Source organism: Achroia grisella, unplaced genomic scaffold, assembly GCF_030625045.1.
Source record: "Achroia grisella isolate CSIRO2021 unplaced genomic scaffold, CSIRO_AGI_Agris_v1 utg779, whole genome shotgun sequence".
NCBI classification, from domain to species: Eukaryota; Metazoa; Arthropoda; class Insecta; order Lepidoptera; family Pyralidae; genus Achroia; species Achroia grisella.
In genome coordinates, this window is record NW_026713019.1 from 2,899,941 (window position 1) to 2,920,873 (window position 20,933).

The window sequence follows — 20,933 nt, forward strand, 5'->3', positions numbered from 1 at the left end:
TATGATGTTCAAAAAATTGAATAATGCTATGTCATAAGGAGGCGAAATTAAACGTAAGGGAATTGCACAATAATTATACACGTGGTCAATTCAAAGAAAACCGACTACAATCGCATTATTAAGGAAGACTCAAAAATACTAGTAAAATCAAATGATCAAATTTATACCACACCATATCAGAAGCACTTTCAAAAGAATGTACAAAATCAGTTGATCTAGAAATAAGTTCTTAGGTTACATATAAAAAAATAAGCGAATTGAAAACATGCTTCTTCTTTAAAGTCGGTTAAAAATAAAGAGCAACAGTCATCTTTAGAATACAAAACTCTTAACTATAGCCAACTTCGCGTGGTAGTAGATTATTATCTCGAAAGGAATGAATGAATCCACGACAATAGAAAGTTACACCTGTATGTTTTTAAAGTTAGAGGTCGCATTTGGACGCCTACCGAGCCTTGTAATAAATTAATGAACAATACAAGGATTTATTTATGTACACTTTACACGCTACTTTGTATATGAATGACGCTACTCCTACTATTTTGTGGTAGGTAAGCACAGATAGCAAAAAACTAAAAAACGATAAGTTGTTAGGTACGAATAATATGTTGGCATATTATTTATTCAGAATGATATCATCATAATTATGAGTGAACACTAAGTACTATACCTATTATATAATATTACAAATGTGAAAGTTAATATCATAAAGTTTGATATTTTTTTACTCCATGGCTCACAAGTAGTTTTTGTTAGTTTACAAATCTAATAATTAAATTCGGAATTAAAATTCTACATATACATATACTTTAATTTTAAATCAAATAACATAAAATTACGAAGATATTGATAAAACTGTTTAATTATATAAGGTTTTAAAATACTACTCACACCGTGAAGATTATCTTGTGAAAACGACACAGTAAATGTAGATAGTTAATATTAATTTGAATTTGTCGCTACATCAACAGATCAATTATTTCTATAATTCAAAATCAATTATTTGCGTAAAGTTGCAAAATATACTTGAGTCAATATTTCTAATAATTTGTTCATAATGTTTTAACAGTTTGGATAAATTATTCTAACTTCCTAGTCCACGTTAAATACTCCAAGTTAAATAAGTACTTGTTTATTTGTGCATTAAAGTTTTAATAAATAAAAATTAATACACCTTTCAATTTAGGAAAATATATACAAGCATTCAGAATAAATTAAAAGATATATGATCGTTCGCCTTCTTGCAAAATCCTAACTCTCATTTATAAATCCAGCCAGGATTTTATACACGAAGCACTTCGCTTAATCAGAACGCGGTAGGTGGTGCGACTGGTTTGGTTTGTATTGCTGTCGGTACGTACTGTTTCGTAATACGGACATCTGGCGTGAATTGTAGATTTATGCGCATTCACAATAATGTTTATACGTATACGTATTCGTATGTAGTTCTAGATACTTACTCGGTTCGTAGTGAGTAAAAGATTGTATCTTATCGACCATCGGGCGAGTAGATGTTACTACGATCATGCCTGCATGAAAGTATGCATTTTGTATCTAAATATATCTAACTGCAAAACTGATCATTAGTACCCTTAGACCTTACAGGTAATACAATTGACCACTTTTGTATAAACGTACAAAATGTTGATGCAATATGATTCATGAGCTTTTCTTTTTTGATCCGACTTAAAATTTGTGGTATCTAATTTTTATTTGATTTTATATCCTCGACAATTCTGAACAAATCGGGTTTTATCTGATATTAAGTTTGATCACGATGAAAATCTGAGTTTTTAAAGAACAAACGGTTATTAAATTGTAATTGTCACTGCACGGAAATAGCAGTTTAAAAAGGTAGATATTGCAAAGCCATGTTGTTTATTTTTAATTTAATTAATAGTAACGGTCGGTATATTAGGTATAATTACATGAAATCTATCATTAAATCTTATAAACGATTGCTCATTGATATACAGTTATGACCTACAAATGAAATATTTGGAAAATAACAGGTATATCTGTATAATTAGTGAGATATCTGTAATAAATTACATTGCAAATGACTTTGTTAATGATTCTAATGAAAGCTTTGAAAATAAGAATATTATTTTACTATTTTGAAACTCTTAAGATTTTTTTACTTTATAGAAATTTCGTATATAACTTTTATATCTAACCACAGATATATTCATTTTGTTATATTTACCTTTCTTCTTGTAACATATGTAGTAAAGATAGCGTATGTGTGAGTTTCTTAACAATGAAAACCTAACAATAATAGTTAATTATTAAAGTGACACAACAATTTCGAAATATATGGCTGCCCTATTTAGTTCTGTCGTCTTAGTATCTACAGCATTCTCACAATTAAAAGAATTTAACAACATTCCAGATACTAAACTCCATCTAACTCGTTTAGATAACATGTGGTTTTGATTCGTCTATACTTTTTTCGGCAGTTGGGTAAAATATTTTCTTATTATAATATTATACTTAAACAAACCTTGATACTAAACACATAAGCTATTACAATATTGAAAAGATAAAAACTAAAATAAACCTCTACACATTTTAAGGGAATCTTTTTGTTATCACAGGTTTGAGGTCGCTCGTTATCAGTGTTATCAACATCATCTCAATGCTTGGTTATCAGCATCCTTGAAATCTCAGATACTGTTACACAACTATATTATTTAACTTCGGTTCAGTCATATGTATAGTTATCATTGATTGATTGAAAGATCTATAAGTATTTTTTATAAAAAGCGAAAAAAATTAACCGTTGTCGAAACAATGTACATTTTTGACTGAAACATAATATGTTGCTACATATGTTATGAAATCCTATTAATCCAGCTTGATATCTTTAACAAATATAAAATTTTTGAGGATGTTATACCTACGTAAGAAAATTTTATATTTTTAGAAATTTAACATTGTAAATAACTATAGTTATGTTTTTTACCTGGATTACTTCTGAATCTGCAGTTTAATCATCAAAAATTGAAATTTATCAATTTGATCTTTAATGTTATATTTACTTCATGTTTCATTTATCCATGTTATGTTATAATTAGTGGAGCGAACCATGGTTAAGGTTTAAGAGTTTGACACTTCCATTATATGTGGTGACGCGAAAGGTAATTGGACGGTGAAACCAATTTATCAACGAACCCGTGACTTAACCTTGCAGCTTAACCTTCTGAGATTATGAAATTATACATAAAATTCCTTATATAACTAAGAAAAAGTAAAGTTTTCCTATAAAGCTACATAAAGCAAATAGTTACAATCGTTACTATAATAGTAAACCATTTATATATATATTCTGAGTTACCTGAATGAATATACCTGTTGATGAATGAATGTTACCTGAAATGTTCATTTAACACAATAGTTTAAAACAAAACAAAATATTTGTCTTTCATCATTGAAAACCGAAGTAACCATATAAGTGATACCTGAGTCTGTTATTTCACTTCAATACAATCGTTTGTCAATGTAGAACAAGCCATTTGTATAGGTGTCAAAAGTTATTCCCTTTTACGATACACATTCACGTGATGAGCGCCGTGAAAATGTCGTTTAGGTACTGCTTACTTCGCTAGTATGTCGTACGTCTGAGGAATATCAAGTAATGAGCATTCTTTACTTGTAACACCGCTCTTTCTTAGGTATTTTTAAAAGTCATAAACATTCGTGTTTCTCTCTGGTTTTACGATTACAAAACTGAAAGTTCTAATGGTTGCCTTTTCCTATAGTAACTTAACATTTATACGTAATAGGTATATTTTATTATACTCGTACATGCATAATGGACATAAAATGCCCTTAATATTATTTTTACGGTTTATAACTCTCTATTTTTAAGGTTGAACTGAATTATTTAATATTTGTGACAATTTATAAATGAATCATTAATCTATATGCCAGAATAGGTAAATGTATAACCACAGATAAGGTAATGGTATAACTAAGGATAATTAATACATTTTCAAATTAAAATACTTCCTGCTTAATTATCTAATTTATATTGCAATATTTGCAAATAATATTATTTTTACGGTTTATAACTCTCTATTTATAAGGTTGAACTCAATTATTTAATATTTGTGACATAATAAATTAACCATCAATTTATAAGCCAGAATAGGTAAATGTATAACCACAGATAAGGTAATGGTATGACTAAGGATAATTAATACATTTTCAAATGAAAATATTTCCTGTTTAATTACCTAATTTATTTTGCAATATTTGCAAATATTATTTATAGGATTCAAGATTTGTAAGTATGATCATTTATGATGAATATCATAAAACAGATTCTTAGTCGTACTATTTGTCCAGAAAATAATGTTTTACATTTGGACAACCCTATTGTAGTACTGACTTAGTATGGAGGTATATGGTATATTGACATGCGTGAACGCACCGTACGGAAAACGAAATATTCCGCTATTTGTGTCAGTACGGGTTGAATTTTCGCTTACTCGATAATGGATTGTATACCGTTAGCTAGTCGGTACTGCGAACTTTAGAAATTTTGACCCAATAAAGCCTTTTGAGTGTAGGAAATCTCCTAATGTAAGGAAGTAGTATTCTACTTAGTAGTAGTTAGTATTATACAATATAAAGATACCTTTATGTAAGTACATGAAGACTTCATAGACATAGGTACTTATTAATCAATAGTTATCGATTGTCTATGCATATTATATGTGAACTCGTACTTACTGAAACACTTTTAATTGCAATGACATACTGTAGGCATGAAAAATTTTAAAATCTTTTAAATTATACAACAAAATTATAATATTTAAATAGTTGTAAATTTAGTTTAATAAGTTGTAATGTTATATGAGATGGTAGGTACCTAATATTATATGAAAGTATAAATTCATTGAATTTTATACTAATTGTAATATGAAATGGAACAAAGTTAATTTAATTAGTATAATAGCAAAGATACAGCTTATTAATGATTATAAACTTCCATTATTACAGACTTGTAATAAATTTATAATCATTAATATGTCGTATTTGAACAAGTGTCAAAGTTGCAAAATCTAATTATTGCAAGTATATAATCATGTATATAAAAGATAGTAGAGTATCTTGAGACTTTGTTGATCTTCTGTTTAGTTATTTTCAACGGAATTCAGAACACAAGGTACACCTTGTAGATGTACCTTGTGTTCTTCCTTTAAATCTACTTTGACTTTGAGTTGGATAGTTGTAGCGTTCAAGATTCGTCCATATTGAGGATAGCTAAGAATGAGTAATGGACGTGTTCTATCAATCGACTCACTTAGTCCGCCCTGGAAAAATATCCTAGTCAATTACTGGAGGACAGACCATAATTTAACTACCTACTACCAGCTACCGTTAATAATAATGTATTTTATATCTCTATGTATCTATATGTACGTATCTCTCTAGTTGATACAAGAGTCAGAGGAAGCAGTATCTTAGTTCGGGTATTATTGGCGGGTCAGTTTCTTTAATAGACTTATTATACACATACAATATTATACAAAATATGTAATGAATCTCACTTTGCAAAAACATTCATTAAAAATATTGCATATGCACAATAAAAAGGTTACCTATTACGCATAAGAGATCTAGACATGCTAGTATTAATTTTTGCTGAGGTCCTGTCTCCACTCATGTTATGTCACTAATACCATAATTAGTGGTCGATAGTGGTAATCAGTGATCCTATGCCACCTGCTTCCATCCACTCCTTACGATATTTATGAGGTTGTCACTTGTAGAGGTGGGGTGAATTTCACCATAATCCTACCATTGCATTTTTATTTGTACATTCTTTTTTAGCATTTGTGTTTAGCGATTACTCGAGCTATGAGGCCGGCCAATTCTACTTACGCCACGAATACTAGGTAATATATCAAATATAAATAATCATAAACATACCACGTAGACACTTAATATAAGTTGTACAAAGAATTTGTCCACAAAAACCGATAGTGAAATCTGCCATGCTATATTATTATACCGTTAAACATAACGCGCGGTTAGTGGGTCATTTTTTAAGATTTATTGGGCGCAACGCTAAAATGATGGTTATATTTGCCTCATTGCCGACTTACACCAATTGTCAACTGTTTACTTTATTTATGTTACTAACATTTTGAGTTGTTTATGATAGGAGATTGTAAAGAAACAAAACAAAACATGTAATAAAAATAATATGAGGTAGTCAATTGACAGAAATACTAGATTTTTAATTGGACGCTAAGTTTAAAATGAACACAAATATATAAGAAATTGGTAGCTATAATGTTGAATTCAGTGGCAAACAAGCATACGGCTCATCTGATGGTAAATGGTTACCGTTATAATGATGTATATCAATAAATGCTTTTTTAAATTGTATTTTGTGTATCTTAAATAAAGGTACGAGCCAAAGAACAAGAGAACTAACTATTTTTTTTTAACTTCCTTGATTTTGTTCACGATCTTTATTTATATTATACTTGACTATACCTGACTATTATGACCTTAAGCATTCGTGATGAGTTAAAAATAATGGTAGAAGAGATTATTTTCCCACGGCCATCGGTAATCTACCTACGCGAGTGCATAGATTGTGTCGTTTTTTATTTCGTTTAAACATGCGTATAAATAAACTAAGCATTTTTATTATAGAATATATGTTATAACTTTTATATATCATATTAGCTGTTTACCGTGGCTTTGTCTGATTTTCTAGAGATAAGAGATAGTCTATGTGCGTACACGATAATAAAAACATTTTCATACCAAATTTCATTATTATATATTAAGTCGTGTAACAGACAGAAACACTTTCCCAATTATAATATATGTATGGATATCCGGATATGTAAAATATTACTCACAATTATACTTACTTGTATGTCCGTAATGCAATGTTTACGTTACAATTACTTAATTCCTCTTACGTACGTAAATTCATTTCATCATTGCCTCTTATCGTTACGCGCTTATCTTATTTTCTAAGACTACGTAAATGTCTATCTTCACATTGATTCCCTTTACGAGTTAAGATTACTAAACTACATATTAAATGCATCTACATAATTAACTACAAACCTTGCTTTTATCTATAAAAATATTCTCTGTACGACAAGCTTGCAAACCTTACTTTTATCTATAGATATTCTCTCTATGACAAGTTTTCAAAATTAAAATTGTACACTCGAGTGTATATTAATATTTATTTTGATATCATATAGCCATAATGAGGTTTTATTCCATAAAACCAGCCAATTATCAAAAGTAAAACTTTAGTATTACTTTTGATAGCAAATTGCGGAGTTATCACAAGAAAAAGGAAACGACTAGTGTTTCAAAATAATAAATGGCAGGTTCCATTTAATATGCATTTGCGATTTCAACGTCGTTTGCGAATGTAACGCAATTTAATACAGCTAGCAGAGCGTGGGACCATATCAGTGTAAGTAAATGAGAGTACCTTATGTTATGTTACACGTTTGGTCACATTTGTGATCCATCTGACACCTGTGCTTCGTGCATTATAGGTCGTTGTACGACTGATTGAATGCGGAGTTCTTGTTTTTCGGCCATCGACTTGTAACCGGCTTCACAGGCAATCTCGTGCCTATAAGATCAATAGCTGTGGCCGAAAGAAGAAAGCACACGTGTTGTTGATATTATATCCATTTTGTAATAATATAAACTCTAGTAGTTAGCTTTTTAACAGTTTTTCGTATTGTGATTAAGTAGGAATTTAATATCACCACACTTTTTCAACTTTAGATATTGTAAATACAGTGAGGGAAAAAAGAGGATGCACTGAGAATAAAAACTCTAAATAAAATTTAGTATCTAGCCGGCATTATAAATTCTTCTTTTAGAATGAAAATTCTCTCCTTATAAGTACCCTGCAAAGAACTGAGAAGTTCTCTGTGCCGCGGCACCTGTGTTTAATTTCTTTCAAGTGTTCAAGTTTCAAGTGCTCATATTGGACACTGCATTATATTTGTATACTTATAAATAAGTTAGCGACTTTAAAATTTGAATCGTTTAACGACTTCATTATGAAGCCAATTGAACTCATCCCAACGGAATGGAATGGTGGGGTAGAATTATTCCACCCACTTATCTGAAATTACTCATTACCGGATAATTAAATTAATACAGGCATTCGATGCTTTCGGCCATTTTTTCACTTACAATTCTATTCGAAGAAATATTTTAAAATCTCCTGTGGAATTTTATGAATGAAGTGTAATTGGATGTAATTTATTCGCAAATATTTTTTATTCAGAAATTGATACAAATGAAAGACAAAAAATTGAATTAAAATTAAACAACTGCTTTATTACGGAAATCATTGGCTAATGAAGGATAAATTTATGACACCCATTTGACAGGAAATTTAAAAGTACTATGTAAACAAGATGTAGGTATAGTGTAAATGACTATTTGACTGTTTTCTGAATTATTCAATAATTATAATTTTAATAATATTATTTCATATCACACTCGAATAGTTTTCAGAATTTTAATATGCATATCATTATCATTACATAGTCTGTCCGTCCCTATTTCTTTAAACTTTACTTAAATTTACTTAAATCTTTAAAACTACGCAACGGATTTTGAAGCGGTTATTTTTAATAGATGAGTAATTCAAGAGGAAGGTTTATGTGTATAATACATGTGAACCCGGGTGAAACCGGGGCGAGTAGCTGGTATTTTTATAAACCAATGTTATTAATATAATATTAGTATAAACAAATATTTTCTAAATATAATTTATACAAATCTACATGTAATAAAAACCCAATAAACTTATAAATTATGTTAATAACACAAAAATACTAATGTTTCGAATAGTATAGTAATAATTATGCAATAATTTTACATAGTATTTGGTTCAGTACCCAAATAATAAATTAACATCTTAACAACGTTCGTAATCTATATTAATCTGTGCGCTAATTCTGTGAGATCACTCACAAGCTCCAATTGTTTTGTAATCTTGGTTATTAAATTGCTCTAAAATATGTAGGGAAGATTACACGAGTGGGTAAGCAAGCCATTGGAATTACGCGACTCTGAACAGTGGCGTTTCGTAACAATAATTGTAGAGTACTTTTTCTAGAGCACTTCCTCATTAAAATTGAACGGGCTGTTGTATGTTTGTTGTTCAGTCTACGCCCAGACTGGCTGATTTGAACTTGCACAGATAGTGAAACTGCTTCTGTTCACGTTGGTATCGATGCATATTATCTACCATTCAATTTAATTTATCTAGTATTGCATAACAGATTACATGAAAGTATGTTGTGGTGTTTACTTAAATGATTGTTATGCTACTTATTTACAAGCTAAACTATCTATAATATAAGTAGGATAACAAAGTCCCTTGCGTGTCAGTCTGTATGTTCGTAATAAACTAAAAATATACTGAACGGATTAATGTATTCATAGATATTGTGAAACAAATTTCACCCGAGGTACCCTAGGCGACTGTCTGCATATTTGCGGTAATCTCAATAAGTACAGAAAGTATTTTTATGCGGTTTTCACATATCTGCAGAGTGATTTCTGAGCAACGTTCAAATGTAGAATTCGTTAAGGTTTAGTGAAAATTAATCGAAATATTGTATACGTATGCCATCAGGAATAGCCTGTGTTTTATTTATCATCAAAAGTGACAAAATCTATAGTCAATAGTTAACCACTCAATCAATCAGAGACCATATCCAAATAAACGGCGATGATTAAACATTTCAACTGTTTTGTTGCATTGTGTCATGAGAATTCAGTTTTACATTGTCATTTGTAAAGAAATGAGTAATTTGCACTTTGTTTTTAATGAAATAGAATAGAGATTGCTTATAAAACGTAAGTATTTAAGTAAATATTTAATACCTACTACTTTTGTAATCATTTACACATACAATGAAATTGTAATTGATGTCTTTTTGTATATGAGAAAAACTATTATTGTGTTCTATTAGTTGTTACAATGTGAATCACAGTTAGAATAATGATTTATAGACTTTTTGTCTACGTGAGTTTGTGAGCACTAATCTCAGTAGCACACGAAAGCTTAAGCGAGTACGGTTTTTATTAAGGTATTGTGGTAATTTTACTACAATTTTGTATTTATGCTTCAAAAGGAAAGCTAGTGTGCACTAATATGTAATAAGATAACATATCTCTTTATATCTTAAAGGTAGATCTAGTAATGCACTTTCTAGCTTCTAAAGGCGATTTAGTTGCGCCTGCATTCTCCATGACAAGTGACTTTCATGTCTGCTATGGAGAGACATCATGTCTGTCTTGTAAATACTTTTGAATAGTCATACACCTACATTGCTGTGACACCTCTATACTTGTCCTTTTATTCATATGTCTGTTTAGAAATACTGGTGCTGTTAATAAAACGGTACTGGACCATCACGAAGATAACATATCAGAAATTAATTTATGCGTAGGATTATTCTATGCTGATAACTAGTTATACTAATGGAACTAGATTTTTCCAATTTCTAAAATAAACTTATGAAGGCTACAGGCGTGTTAGTTATATTATATTTATTTTCTAACTGTACCTATATGGTTCTTTTATTCATATACCTACCACAGATATGTATAAATGCATACACTTTCTACGTTCTGCACAACTTCATATATTTATATAATGTCTAGTTGTCTTAATTTATAGAGTTTAAAAATTACCTATGAAACTTTTATTTTATTGTAAAAGTAAACAAGCTGACGACCCAACTGATGATAAGTAATAGGTAACTGTTCCCTAAACACTTTGTCAAACAGCATTACGGACATTAAGTTATCACGTTATGCCCGTGATATCACTAGTGCACTCGTATACTTAAAGACCCTTCTAGATGCCAACCCGTTTATCGCGTAATTATTATTTAATGATTATATAATTCGCCTTATGCCAACCGGAACACAGCTTACAGAGCAAGCTGCTAGGCAGCTAAAACCTTCAGATAAGGACAATTACTACAGATTGTTATTCCATTTTTTAATATAGATAATGTATCCAAACAAACCACGCTCAACTTTTTATTGTCTATATAAAGTTTACCAAATTTGATTATTTTTAACACCATAAATTAAAACATCGTGCTTAACCAACTTTATGGTGAATATGACTATAGAATAAAACAACCATTAAACTTGAAGCACTCTTTCAATAAGAGACGGCGTCTGCTTGGTGGTATCAATCAGACAAAGTACCTACTCAAGCAACTCACGGAAATTTCTGTCATAGAATTAAACTTACGAAATTTATGTTTATGGTATGGTTGTTATATACAGTCATTTAACTATTCCTCTATTCAACGACGAACTGTCCGTAAATCCCCTATTATAAGCCGACAGTTACGGACATCAGCAATCAGCGAAGACAAATGTACAATGACTAATTTAGCGTACGAAACAGATTAACTAATTCGTTGGTCATACCAAAGCTATTCTAAATATAATATTAAAATAACGGCTTATAATTACTTAACGAAGATTTTGTGGTAAAAATAAAATAGTAAAGTTTACAAATCAACGGATAAAGGTACTTTAAAAACTGATGTAATTAAAATGGCAGTATAAGCAGGAAATTTTACTGCATTTACTTTTACAAAAGGCTGTTGTACTTACGTATAGAAGATGATTCTTGCAAAGTTATTCCCCGAAATTAAATCTCGAAATCATAACATATTATTATATTTTCTTGGTATTTAAATATATACATTGACATCTACAAGGGTATTGTTGGATCTATGTAAATATTTATTGCAAAAACAGACTGTCAAAAGGAGGTTTTATATTACGCTATATCTTTGCCAACATAAACTTCAAAGGTTAATTTCATTAGGTAAAATTGTACTTACAAATAATATAATCAGTTCCCAATGTTTTTTTCTTTTTCTGCACTTCCTACTTTTTCAAAAACTTAGTTGTATCTTAACGTAAACTGAAACTTTAGTTGTCAGTAGAACATATATTATAAGTAATATCATTTAAGATACCTACATACTTTGTAGCATTGTAAGTAGGTACCTTTAAAACTTTAACCTTTTCTTCCAATTTACTCCCTTCAATTACGTGTTCCTTATACAAATGAACTGTTATCACATAACTATGAGCTGAATTGGAACTTCTGTATCCTAACATAAAGTTCAAATATTATGATACGCTAGTATCGTTTGTTACGTTTATATTTCTAGAACAATAATAACGACTGGATAAGGCCATTCCGCAGAAAGACTCCAACTTCCAAGAAGTTTCCGAATGAGTAGGTTAACGTTACGGTTCCTTTGAACGATTATTGCGTAATCTTACAAACAAATGTTTGGAGAGATTATAGACACCAACTTACCAACCAACTCGTTGTCACTTGGGTACTTCATGTAACATGTACTACACATAGTATTAAATAAAGTAATTTTGTATTCTGAAACTCAAAATTAAATTTTCGATTTTAAAAATTCTTTCACCTGTCGAAATATACATTATATGAGACTAACATAACATTTGACATGAGCAATGCCACGGGATACGGTTGAATTATTTTTTTTATACATTTTAATGGAGTCGTAAAATATTATGGATGTTCAGTTAATTTTAATAGCAGATATGTTAATGACAAACAAGACGCTTGTCCGGCGTTCTCAAGTAGGCCAGGAGTACCATGGCCGGCGGAGTCAATGACCGGACCCCCCGGGCCCTTCGCCTCCGCTTCTAGACCCTGTATAACATTTCTCTTCATTGGTGCATAGTACGAACTACCAGCGCGAGCAGTCTCACTAGATCAAACAACTTGTTTTATCACAAGGTTTTTGTACAAGACATTTGTAGAGCACTTTCGAAGTGCTTTACAAAAGATATCTCACTGCGCCAGTCATTATGAGGTTGCCATTAAAATGATGTGTGTTGAAGCGAATATATTCATGTTTATAATTTTGTATTAATTAATAAAAACAAACGAGCAATTATATTGGACAGGTAGGTAATATGCGAATTTCTATTGCATAGTTGGTGAAAGTTAGACCTTCCCACCCGGATGATAAGTGTTTATTCTTCTTTGGGATCACAGCTTGGACGTTGCGTAGAGAGTTTGAAATGTGCTTTTACGGTCACGTAACGTTTTTGTGAACTGGCCACAAAAGACTTTATTCTCTCCATTGTTGGGATGAGTCTCAGAGATTCTCAACTATATGATTGAATAACATAAAAATAGAATAACAGTTTATAAATCGATCTTTTTAAACTGAATACAACGATTAAATAGTACCTTTAGGATCACTGATCTCAAGCGAGGTTAATCATGTTATCTCGTAGATTGCCCAACAGCGAACAGCGGATCTTCGATGACGCTGAACGTTTATTGTTCATTTCCTCTTAATTTAACTAAGCTATTGGCCTTTGTCGGTTATCATAGGTACCTATAATATGCATCTACATAAAATAAAATACTTTTAATATAGTCTAATATTTCTCAAATCTTCTCTTATTAATTATGAATTACTGAATTAACGCATGCTAATTGATGTAAATTCTATTTATATAATATACCGATTGTTTCCTGCGCCACAATCCTCATCGAACCGTATCTTTTATTCCCGTGGTATAAATCTGTTTATATAAAATCTTGTCTTCTTTCCCCGTTTCAGCAGAATAACAATTTTTGTTATCAGTTACTGAAGCGATAAATCTCGGCAGTAATTTTGTTAACATGACCAACACCAAAATTATTATAACTTAATTTAGGTATAAACGTCAGGCACAGATATTAGGTAGCTGCCGCCTGCCATATGCCTCCACTTTCACGAATGACCTATCACGAGCACTGGTCAAGTATTATTGCAAATTGAGGCGGAAATCTTTTAGACACAGTGTACAGCAATTTACTGAACATAAGCCAGAGAAATATATAACACAGCATTACAACGTTTTCGACGTAGGTAAATTGTATGGGTAGATATTTTTATATTATTGAGAGTAGTAAACATATGTAGCGACAGTCTACCATGAAAATTAATAATTATTATAAATAAACCACTATTAGCATACAAATAAGTATATATAAAAGATATACTATTTCCTCATCGTTATAGTAGTAATAGGTACAATCTACTCGTATATTGACATCAAATTTAATTAAGAGGCGTTTATTCATGAAAAGGTAAAACACAAAACGAAAACGAATATCATGCCAGAATGAATTAGATTATTTGCATGTATGTATGTAGCAGAATCAACTTGCTTCACGATCCAATCCAAACTGCATAATATTTATAATATAAATGTAAATTAATAAAATAAATTGATGATACTTAATATATTTATTTACACAAAACGAACTCAGAAACTTTTTAGTGTCTATTAATTAGTATTGGTGAAATGCGCTTGTGTTGTGATGAAACTTACGCTTCTGCTCACCTATGACTATACTTTCACCGCGAGAATAGTTCGTCTCTAAACTGAACATTGACTGACATACTTCACATCATTGTATGAAGACAAGATGCTAATACCACGACAATAAGATTGAATTACGTAGGTACAAACTGTATGTTCTGATCGTAGCAATGAAATGAAAAACAAATACGTTAACGAATATTCGAAATCATATCTATTAATGATAATGATGCAACAGTATAGTGCAGTGACAGGCTAATGTTATAGGAGAACGAAATAGAATGATTAAATTATTTTGTGAGAATGCTACGATCTATGTAAATCGTCATTTCTTTTCAAGATTCCTGAAATATGGTTACTATATATGATTGTTTAAAATATATAAAAAAATACAAAGAAATAATTTTCACATCCTATCAAGATTCTATTTTATGCAGTCCATTTGCAATTCCGTTTACATTATATATAAGTCAGTCACCATATATAAGTCAACGATTCGTTCGATTCATTGTCAAGGAAGTAGCCGCATAAGACTAATGAATCATTAGTCATCGACACTAGGTTATATTGATCTGCACAGGACTGACAAAATGTAAGAGCACGGAAGTGATGTGAAACTTATATAAGGTTAAATAACAAAGCAAAACTAAATTTAGAAATTATTAAGTATTAAATCTATAACATACGGCTATGTACAAAGCATACCTCTCTTAAAAAAAGATAAAATTTGAATTTTTGACATTTATAATTAAATAAAATTATGTATAATATTAAGACTAGGATTGGCACCTATGCTGTTTAAAACAATTTCTCCCCGAGCTAAAATTGCTCGTAAAAAAAATTAAAAACCTGACGTTCCATGACGTGACTCCCGGCCGGATGACTCAATGATCCCACGCTACCTGACACCCCTGTGTGGGCTTTATTACTTCAGCCAGTAATTTAAACTCCTATGTCCATACAGGTAGACAGTAGGTAATATATAAATGGAGACTGCGGTTTCCGCACTCGTAAACATCCCGTCGACTTCAGATAAATCAGTTTCACGATAGAAAGACAAAGTTAGTCGTAGGTAATGAGTATTATACTGAGCCGAAAGCCAGGTAAAATAATTATCGAACTGAATCATTTTCACCAAGAAATAAGTCCAAATATCAAAATACATTTTGTATGTTTTGTCAATCAATTGACGTGTATAAAGGTTATTTAAATTTACTTTTTGATAATAATAATATATTGTGGCATCAATCATCTATTTTTTTTCTAATGTAATGTTAGTAAATAACATAATGCAACAATTGTTACACGTAGTTGTTAAGCTAGCTCTCCTAACCTATCAAGCTATCAAATATACCAACAAAGTGTTATTATATTCAGAATGTATAGTTTGCTTTTATGGGACAATTGTTCAGTTCCATGAACACTATCATTATCTTTTGGTATGTCCTTTACATACCCTTGTATATTATATAGCTTTCATTGCTTTTTATTTTAAGAAATGCTAATACTGCCTGTACCAAGAGTAGACGGCTAATAAAGCATAAAGTCATAAGATCATCGCAGTGAATTTATCAGTAGTTAATCACTATGGTTTCAGGTTGGACCGCGTGTAGGTCGATCTGACAGAGTAATATATCAATTTTCGATTGCTTTTATCTATATTGCATTTAATATACGGTACTTATTGGGATCAAGCCCTCCACAATGGTGAAGTACAAGGGTAGATAAGAATCAATTCAAAAGCAATATTTTATATAATACATTTCAACCGTTCGGTTTAAGTAAGCATATATGTACATAGGTACAAAATTTTTTAGTAAGTTGCGTAGATATCTATCTAGTACTCGTAGTAAATATATAGTATATAAAGGTTCGTTTATAACAAATCTACGAGTAAATGTTTGGTGTTTTTTACTGTTTTTACTATTTTTACTTTGAATAATTCTGAAGGGTAGTAGTTTTTACTTATATACGGTAATTAATGCAGAAGTTGTTAATATAAAGGTATTATATCTTAAGATACATATTAAATTAATGAAGAATAGAATTTACTAGTATGTACTATTACGAAATTATAATAATATATTATTTTATTACAGTCAACGCACCCGTTCGTATGAATCGGACGACCATGAAAGAGGGGCCTGCGAGTGGTGCGAATATGCGCTGGTCATTACGCTGGCCACCATCTTGCTCATCGGCGTGTCCGCCCTCACCATCTTCTGGGTGTTCTACTACCGCGGCGGTTATGCTTGGGCGGACGAGAACCCTGCCAAGCAGTTCAATTTGCATCCAACACTTATGGTGGGCGGATTCATCACCTTCAGTGGATTTTGTAAGTTGCTAAATTCAATATTTTAGTAATAATAACAGGAATATTAAGGAATAACATACATTTACCACATTTATCATAACTAGTATTGTTGTTATAGATATCATATATGTAAGCATTTTTTATACAAAATAAAGCCTGCAACATTCCATAATTTTTAAAATCATAGTAGTAGAAGATAAAAAATAAAATTGATATCCGATACTCAGCTACCTACTTGAACAGTGACTGAAAAGCTTACATTCTCTACTTGTAATCGTACACATGAACGGTTTTTAAAATACTGAAAATATACCTACTTATTTATAGTTATTAATGTAAATTTGACTCTATTTTCCGTAATCAGCCTATCATCTGGGCCGTTGTATGTGTAGAGCCGAGACTACTATAGTAGCCAACCAAACTCCTCCCAAAAGCGCAGAAGTCTCCTAATGGCTTCACAGACTTCACGGAGCGACCTATAACAATCCAAATTTGATATATTTTTACTTTATTTTTCTTTAAATGTATATAATTTTATTATTATATATAGTAATTTGTTGTAGATGTCAACAAATTTTACAAAAGTACCTTACCTTACATTACAGCGGTGTTGCTGTACCGTATCTGCCGATGCTTCAGACGCATCTACGTGAAGCTGTTGCACGCGATCTTCCATGCGTTAGCCTTCCCCTGCATCGTGATTGGATTCCTCGCCGTGTTCGATTACCACAACAAATCCGGGATCAACAATTTTTACTCGCTACACAGCTGGATTGGCTTGGTTGCTATGGGACTGTTTGGAATTCAGGTATGTACATAAGTTGACATATGAGAATAACGTTAATTTATTCGCGACTGTAGTATATATATATGTATATATAATTTGCAAAAGGGTTGTTGGGTAATAGTCTCCTCCATCCTCCACCAAACCTTTGTTTCCATGGCGGTCTGCATCCATATATACCTATCTATGTATGTACGAGAATTTAATAAACTTACTGTTTTTGTCGTTGATGACAATTGTTTCGTTTTCATTTCACACTGAATTAAATTATAGTACATACATAACGATATGCAATGGTATAGATATACATACATATAAATGACGGCCTCGGTGGTCTAGCAGTTTAGCACACTGCCTTACTTCTGATGGTCGCGGGTTCGATTCCTCGCACGGCACAAACATTTGTATTATTCATGCGTATGATTGTTTGTATCGGTCTGGATGTTTTCTATGTGTAATATGTTTGTATTTACGAAAAATATATAGATCTATGTATTTGTAATATTTATCTAGTAGGTACCTTGGCACTAAATAGCGCTGTATGAATTGTCCTGAGATTATTATTATAAATATATTGCAACACATGTATATTGATACATGATATTGATATAATAAAATTGTGTGACTAGTAAATACATACAGGAATATATATGTTCTATGCTTTCTGTGAATCTTGATTGTCATAGTTCTTAGATAAAAATAGACAGAAAAAGTTTGAGTGATTTTCGATTTTGATAAAATCAGTGTTTATAGCTTTAGCGAAACTCAATCTAACGGTTTTAGGTGATGTAAATTTTGTCCTAGTCTCAAATTTCCGTTTAAGTTGCCGGTTGAACATTTCTGACATTCCTGCACGAGAACAAACAACCGTAGTGGTTATTTACTCAGCGGAACTATTCTTTTTCTGACGTATTATCTCTTCGTGGGATTCTATGCATCGAACGGGATAATTATTAATAAATAAATAACCCTGGACAATTAACGCAGCGCCATCTAGTCCGATGGTAAACAGAGCTTGTGTACTAGACACCTGATACAAATACCTAGATTTTTTTTCTAAATACATACATATCGTACATAGAAAAGCCCAGACCAATACAAACAATGTCAACTCATGAATACAAATGTTTCCACCGTGCGGGGAATCAAACCCGCGACCATCGGAAGTAAACCGGTATGCTAAACCGTTAAATCACCAAAGCCATTATGCCGAGGACGTCATATTAATGTAATAAAAAAACAGTACATTCTCAACAGCGGCAACAAAATGTTATTAAAATCTTACTAATATTATAAACGCGACAGTTTATGAGTATGGATGGATGTTTGTTACTCGTTTATGCAAAAACTACTGAACGGATTTTGATGTAACTTTAGAGTAATATAGCTTATACGTCATAGTCAATAACACATAGGCTATAAATTTAATGCGCGAGAAACCGCGGGCACAGGTAGTAAGTAATAAATTAATCTTATATATTCACAGTACGCAGTCGGCTTCTTCAGTTTTCTCCTACTGTTGATCTGCAACAAAGGCACAGCTAATTTCCGTGCTTCTCTGGTCCCGGTGCACGCTGCCTTTGGTATTCTGACCTTCGTGCTTGGTGTTGCGGCCTGCCTCACTGGCCTTACAGAGAAGGCGCTCTTCGATATTGGGTACGTATATTTTAAATACTTAGAAACTCTGAAGTCAATGTTTAGTTTGTGTATGTCACTCAGATTCCACGTTTCCATTATATGTGATCGGATATTAAAGCTATCAGTTGCATACGATCAATTCTTCAATTACAAATATACAAATACTGTAATAATACAATATACAGGTAGAACTAAATATCTGGTGCAGAGTTCAAACTTTAGTCAGCATACTTGGCAGTTTAGGTAAGTTTAAGTTATGCATGATGCACGCGTCTCAAATTAGGTACGCGGTATTAATATTTAAACAAGTGTATTCACAATATTTAGGTATTTATAGTATTTATAATACATACTAGTGATGTCAATGTTATACTAAGATTGAACTCTGTACGTAGTCAGTTAGTAATATAGCATCTATGCACTAAATATCATCGCATGAATTGCAATCTTTTGTTCTTGTTTACGCTACCTATTGCTTGTTTTGTGGCAGTTTTTTGTATATGTACGTATTACAACAGTGAAAGGTATCCCGCGCTGGTGGATGAGGCTGTAATTATCAACACGATTGGGGTCACTATGATCGCGATATTGGCCGTGGTCATGTACATCCTATCGAGAGACAAGTTTCGTGCGCCTGAAACGCGAGATGGACACATAAGAGCTTCAGTTGATCTGTAGATTTAAAAATATTTAATAGTCATTGGATTCGTAAGATATATTTTTGTTTACAAGACAGAATTATGTAAATTTAGCCATTTAATAGTACATATGAGAACGAATTAATTAAAATAGAGCTTCAATTTCAATTTGCAATAAAAGCGAAAATAAGATAGTTAATATAAGCATAAACTAAAGTATGATCAAGTAAAAGAGATGAATTGAGCAGTCTGATTCAGATAGCCATACATTAACAATGCGTACCTACATTTAAGTACCTCCTTAATTTTCTGCATTTTAAATTGTAAAACCACCAAAACGAATCGTCTCTTTGATAAGCCGTTTTAGAAGAGTATTTCGTGTAGGCAGTACTGAGTAATTTCTACTCCAATATAACATGATACAATAGTAATAGAGGTCCATCAGTTATATTGTATTAGTTCATTGTATCATTTATACTTTTCCTAAGAGGCATTTTTAAGGAACTAAAATAAACTAATGGAACAGGTAGTCCATAGTTTTGTTTTTTTTTTTTCAATTAACAAATTATTTCAATTCAGTCCTTTAGGCCGGATTTCAAATAGTAGGCATCAGTCAGGCATGAACAGCTAAATATCACAAAATACTCTTTTATAAACGATTCGAATTATTGTTACAATGATATACTACGAGGTTCATTGCTGTCTCTTGCTATTGCTACAAAAATTCGTTCATCGAAACCAACATTTTCTTTAATTTCCTATGCATTTATTTTAATTGCAACGTTTGAATAATTTGACTATGATAATTCAGAATAATCGGTAGTGGTTCATATTATTTTTTAATTGGAAAATTATACAGATGTTGCGAGTATGTATGTGTCCAGTCTGTTATACCTACTCATTTTTAGATATTTAAATTAAGAACATATATAGAAAAGAAGAGTCAATGAGTAGTGCTTATTTCCATCTAGTACTATATTTCAATTTTACTGGAGGCTTTTAAGTGTTATAGAAGTATAATCTTAAATAATCATATAAGATTTATATTATCTAGAGATGAGGCTATCTACATCTTTTACAAGATTAATGGTCTGTATCAGACCTAGTTAGATGTAATTTTAAATTT

At 31.3% G+C, this 20,933-nt stretch overlaps 1 protein-coding gene across 3 annotated transcripts in view; it reads left to right on the forward strand.

The window, feature by feature from the left end:
- LOC131850745 (plasma membrane ascorbate-dependent reductase CYBRD1-like) overlaps positions 1-20,933 on the forward strand; it is a 65,243-nt gene that overhangs the window by 42,624 nt on the left and 1,686 nt on the right. For all 3 annotated transcript variants that reach the window (XM_059201094.1, XM_059201096.1, XM_059201095.1), the window contains 3 exons: positions 16,533-16,768; positions 17,353-17,555; positions 19,018-19,187. In XM_059201094.1, coding sequence (XP_059057077.1) covers positions 16,533-16,768; positions 17,353-17,555; positions 19,018-19,187 — 609 coding nt within the window. The remainder of the gene's footprint in view (positions 1-16,532; positions 16,769-17,352; positions 17,556-19,017; positions 19,188-20,933) is intronic.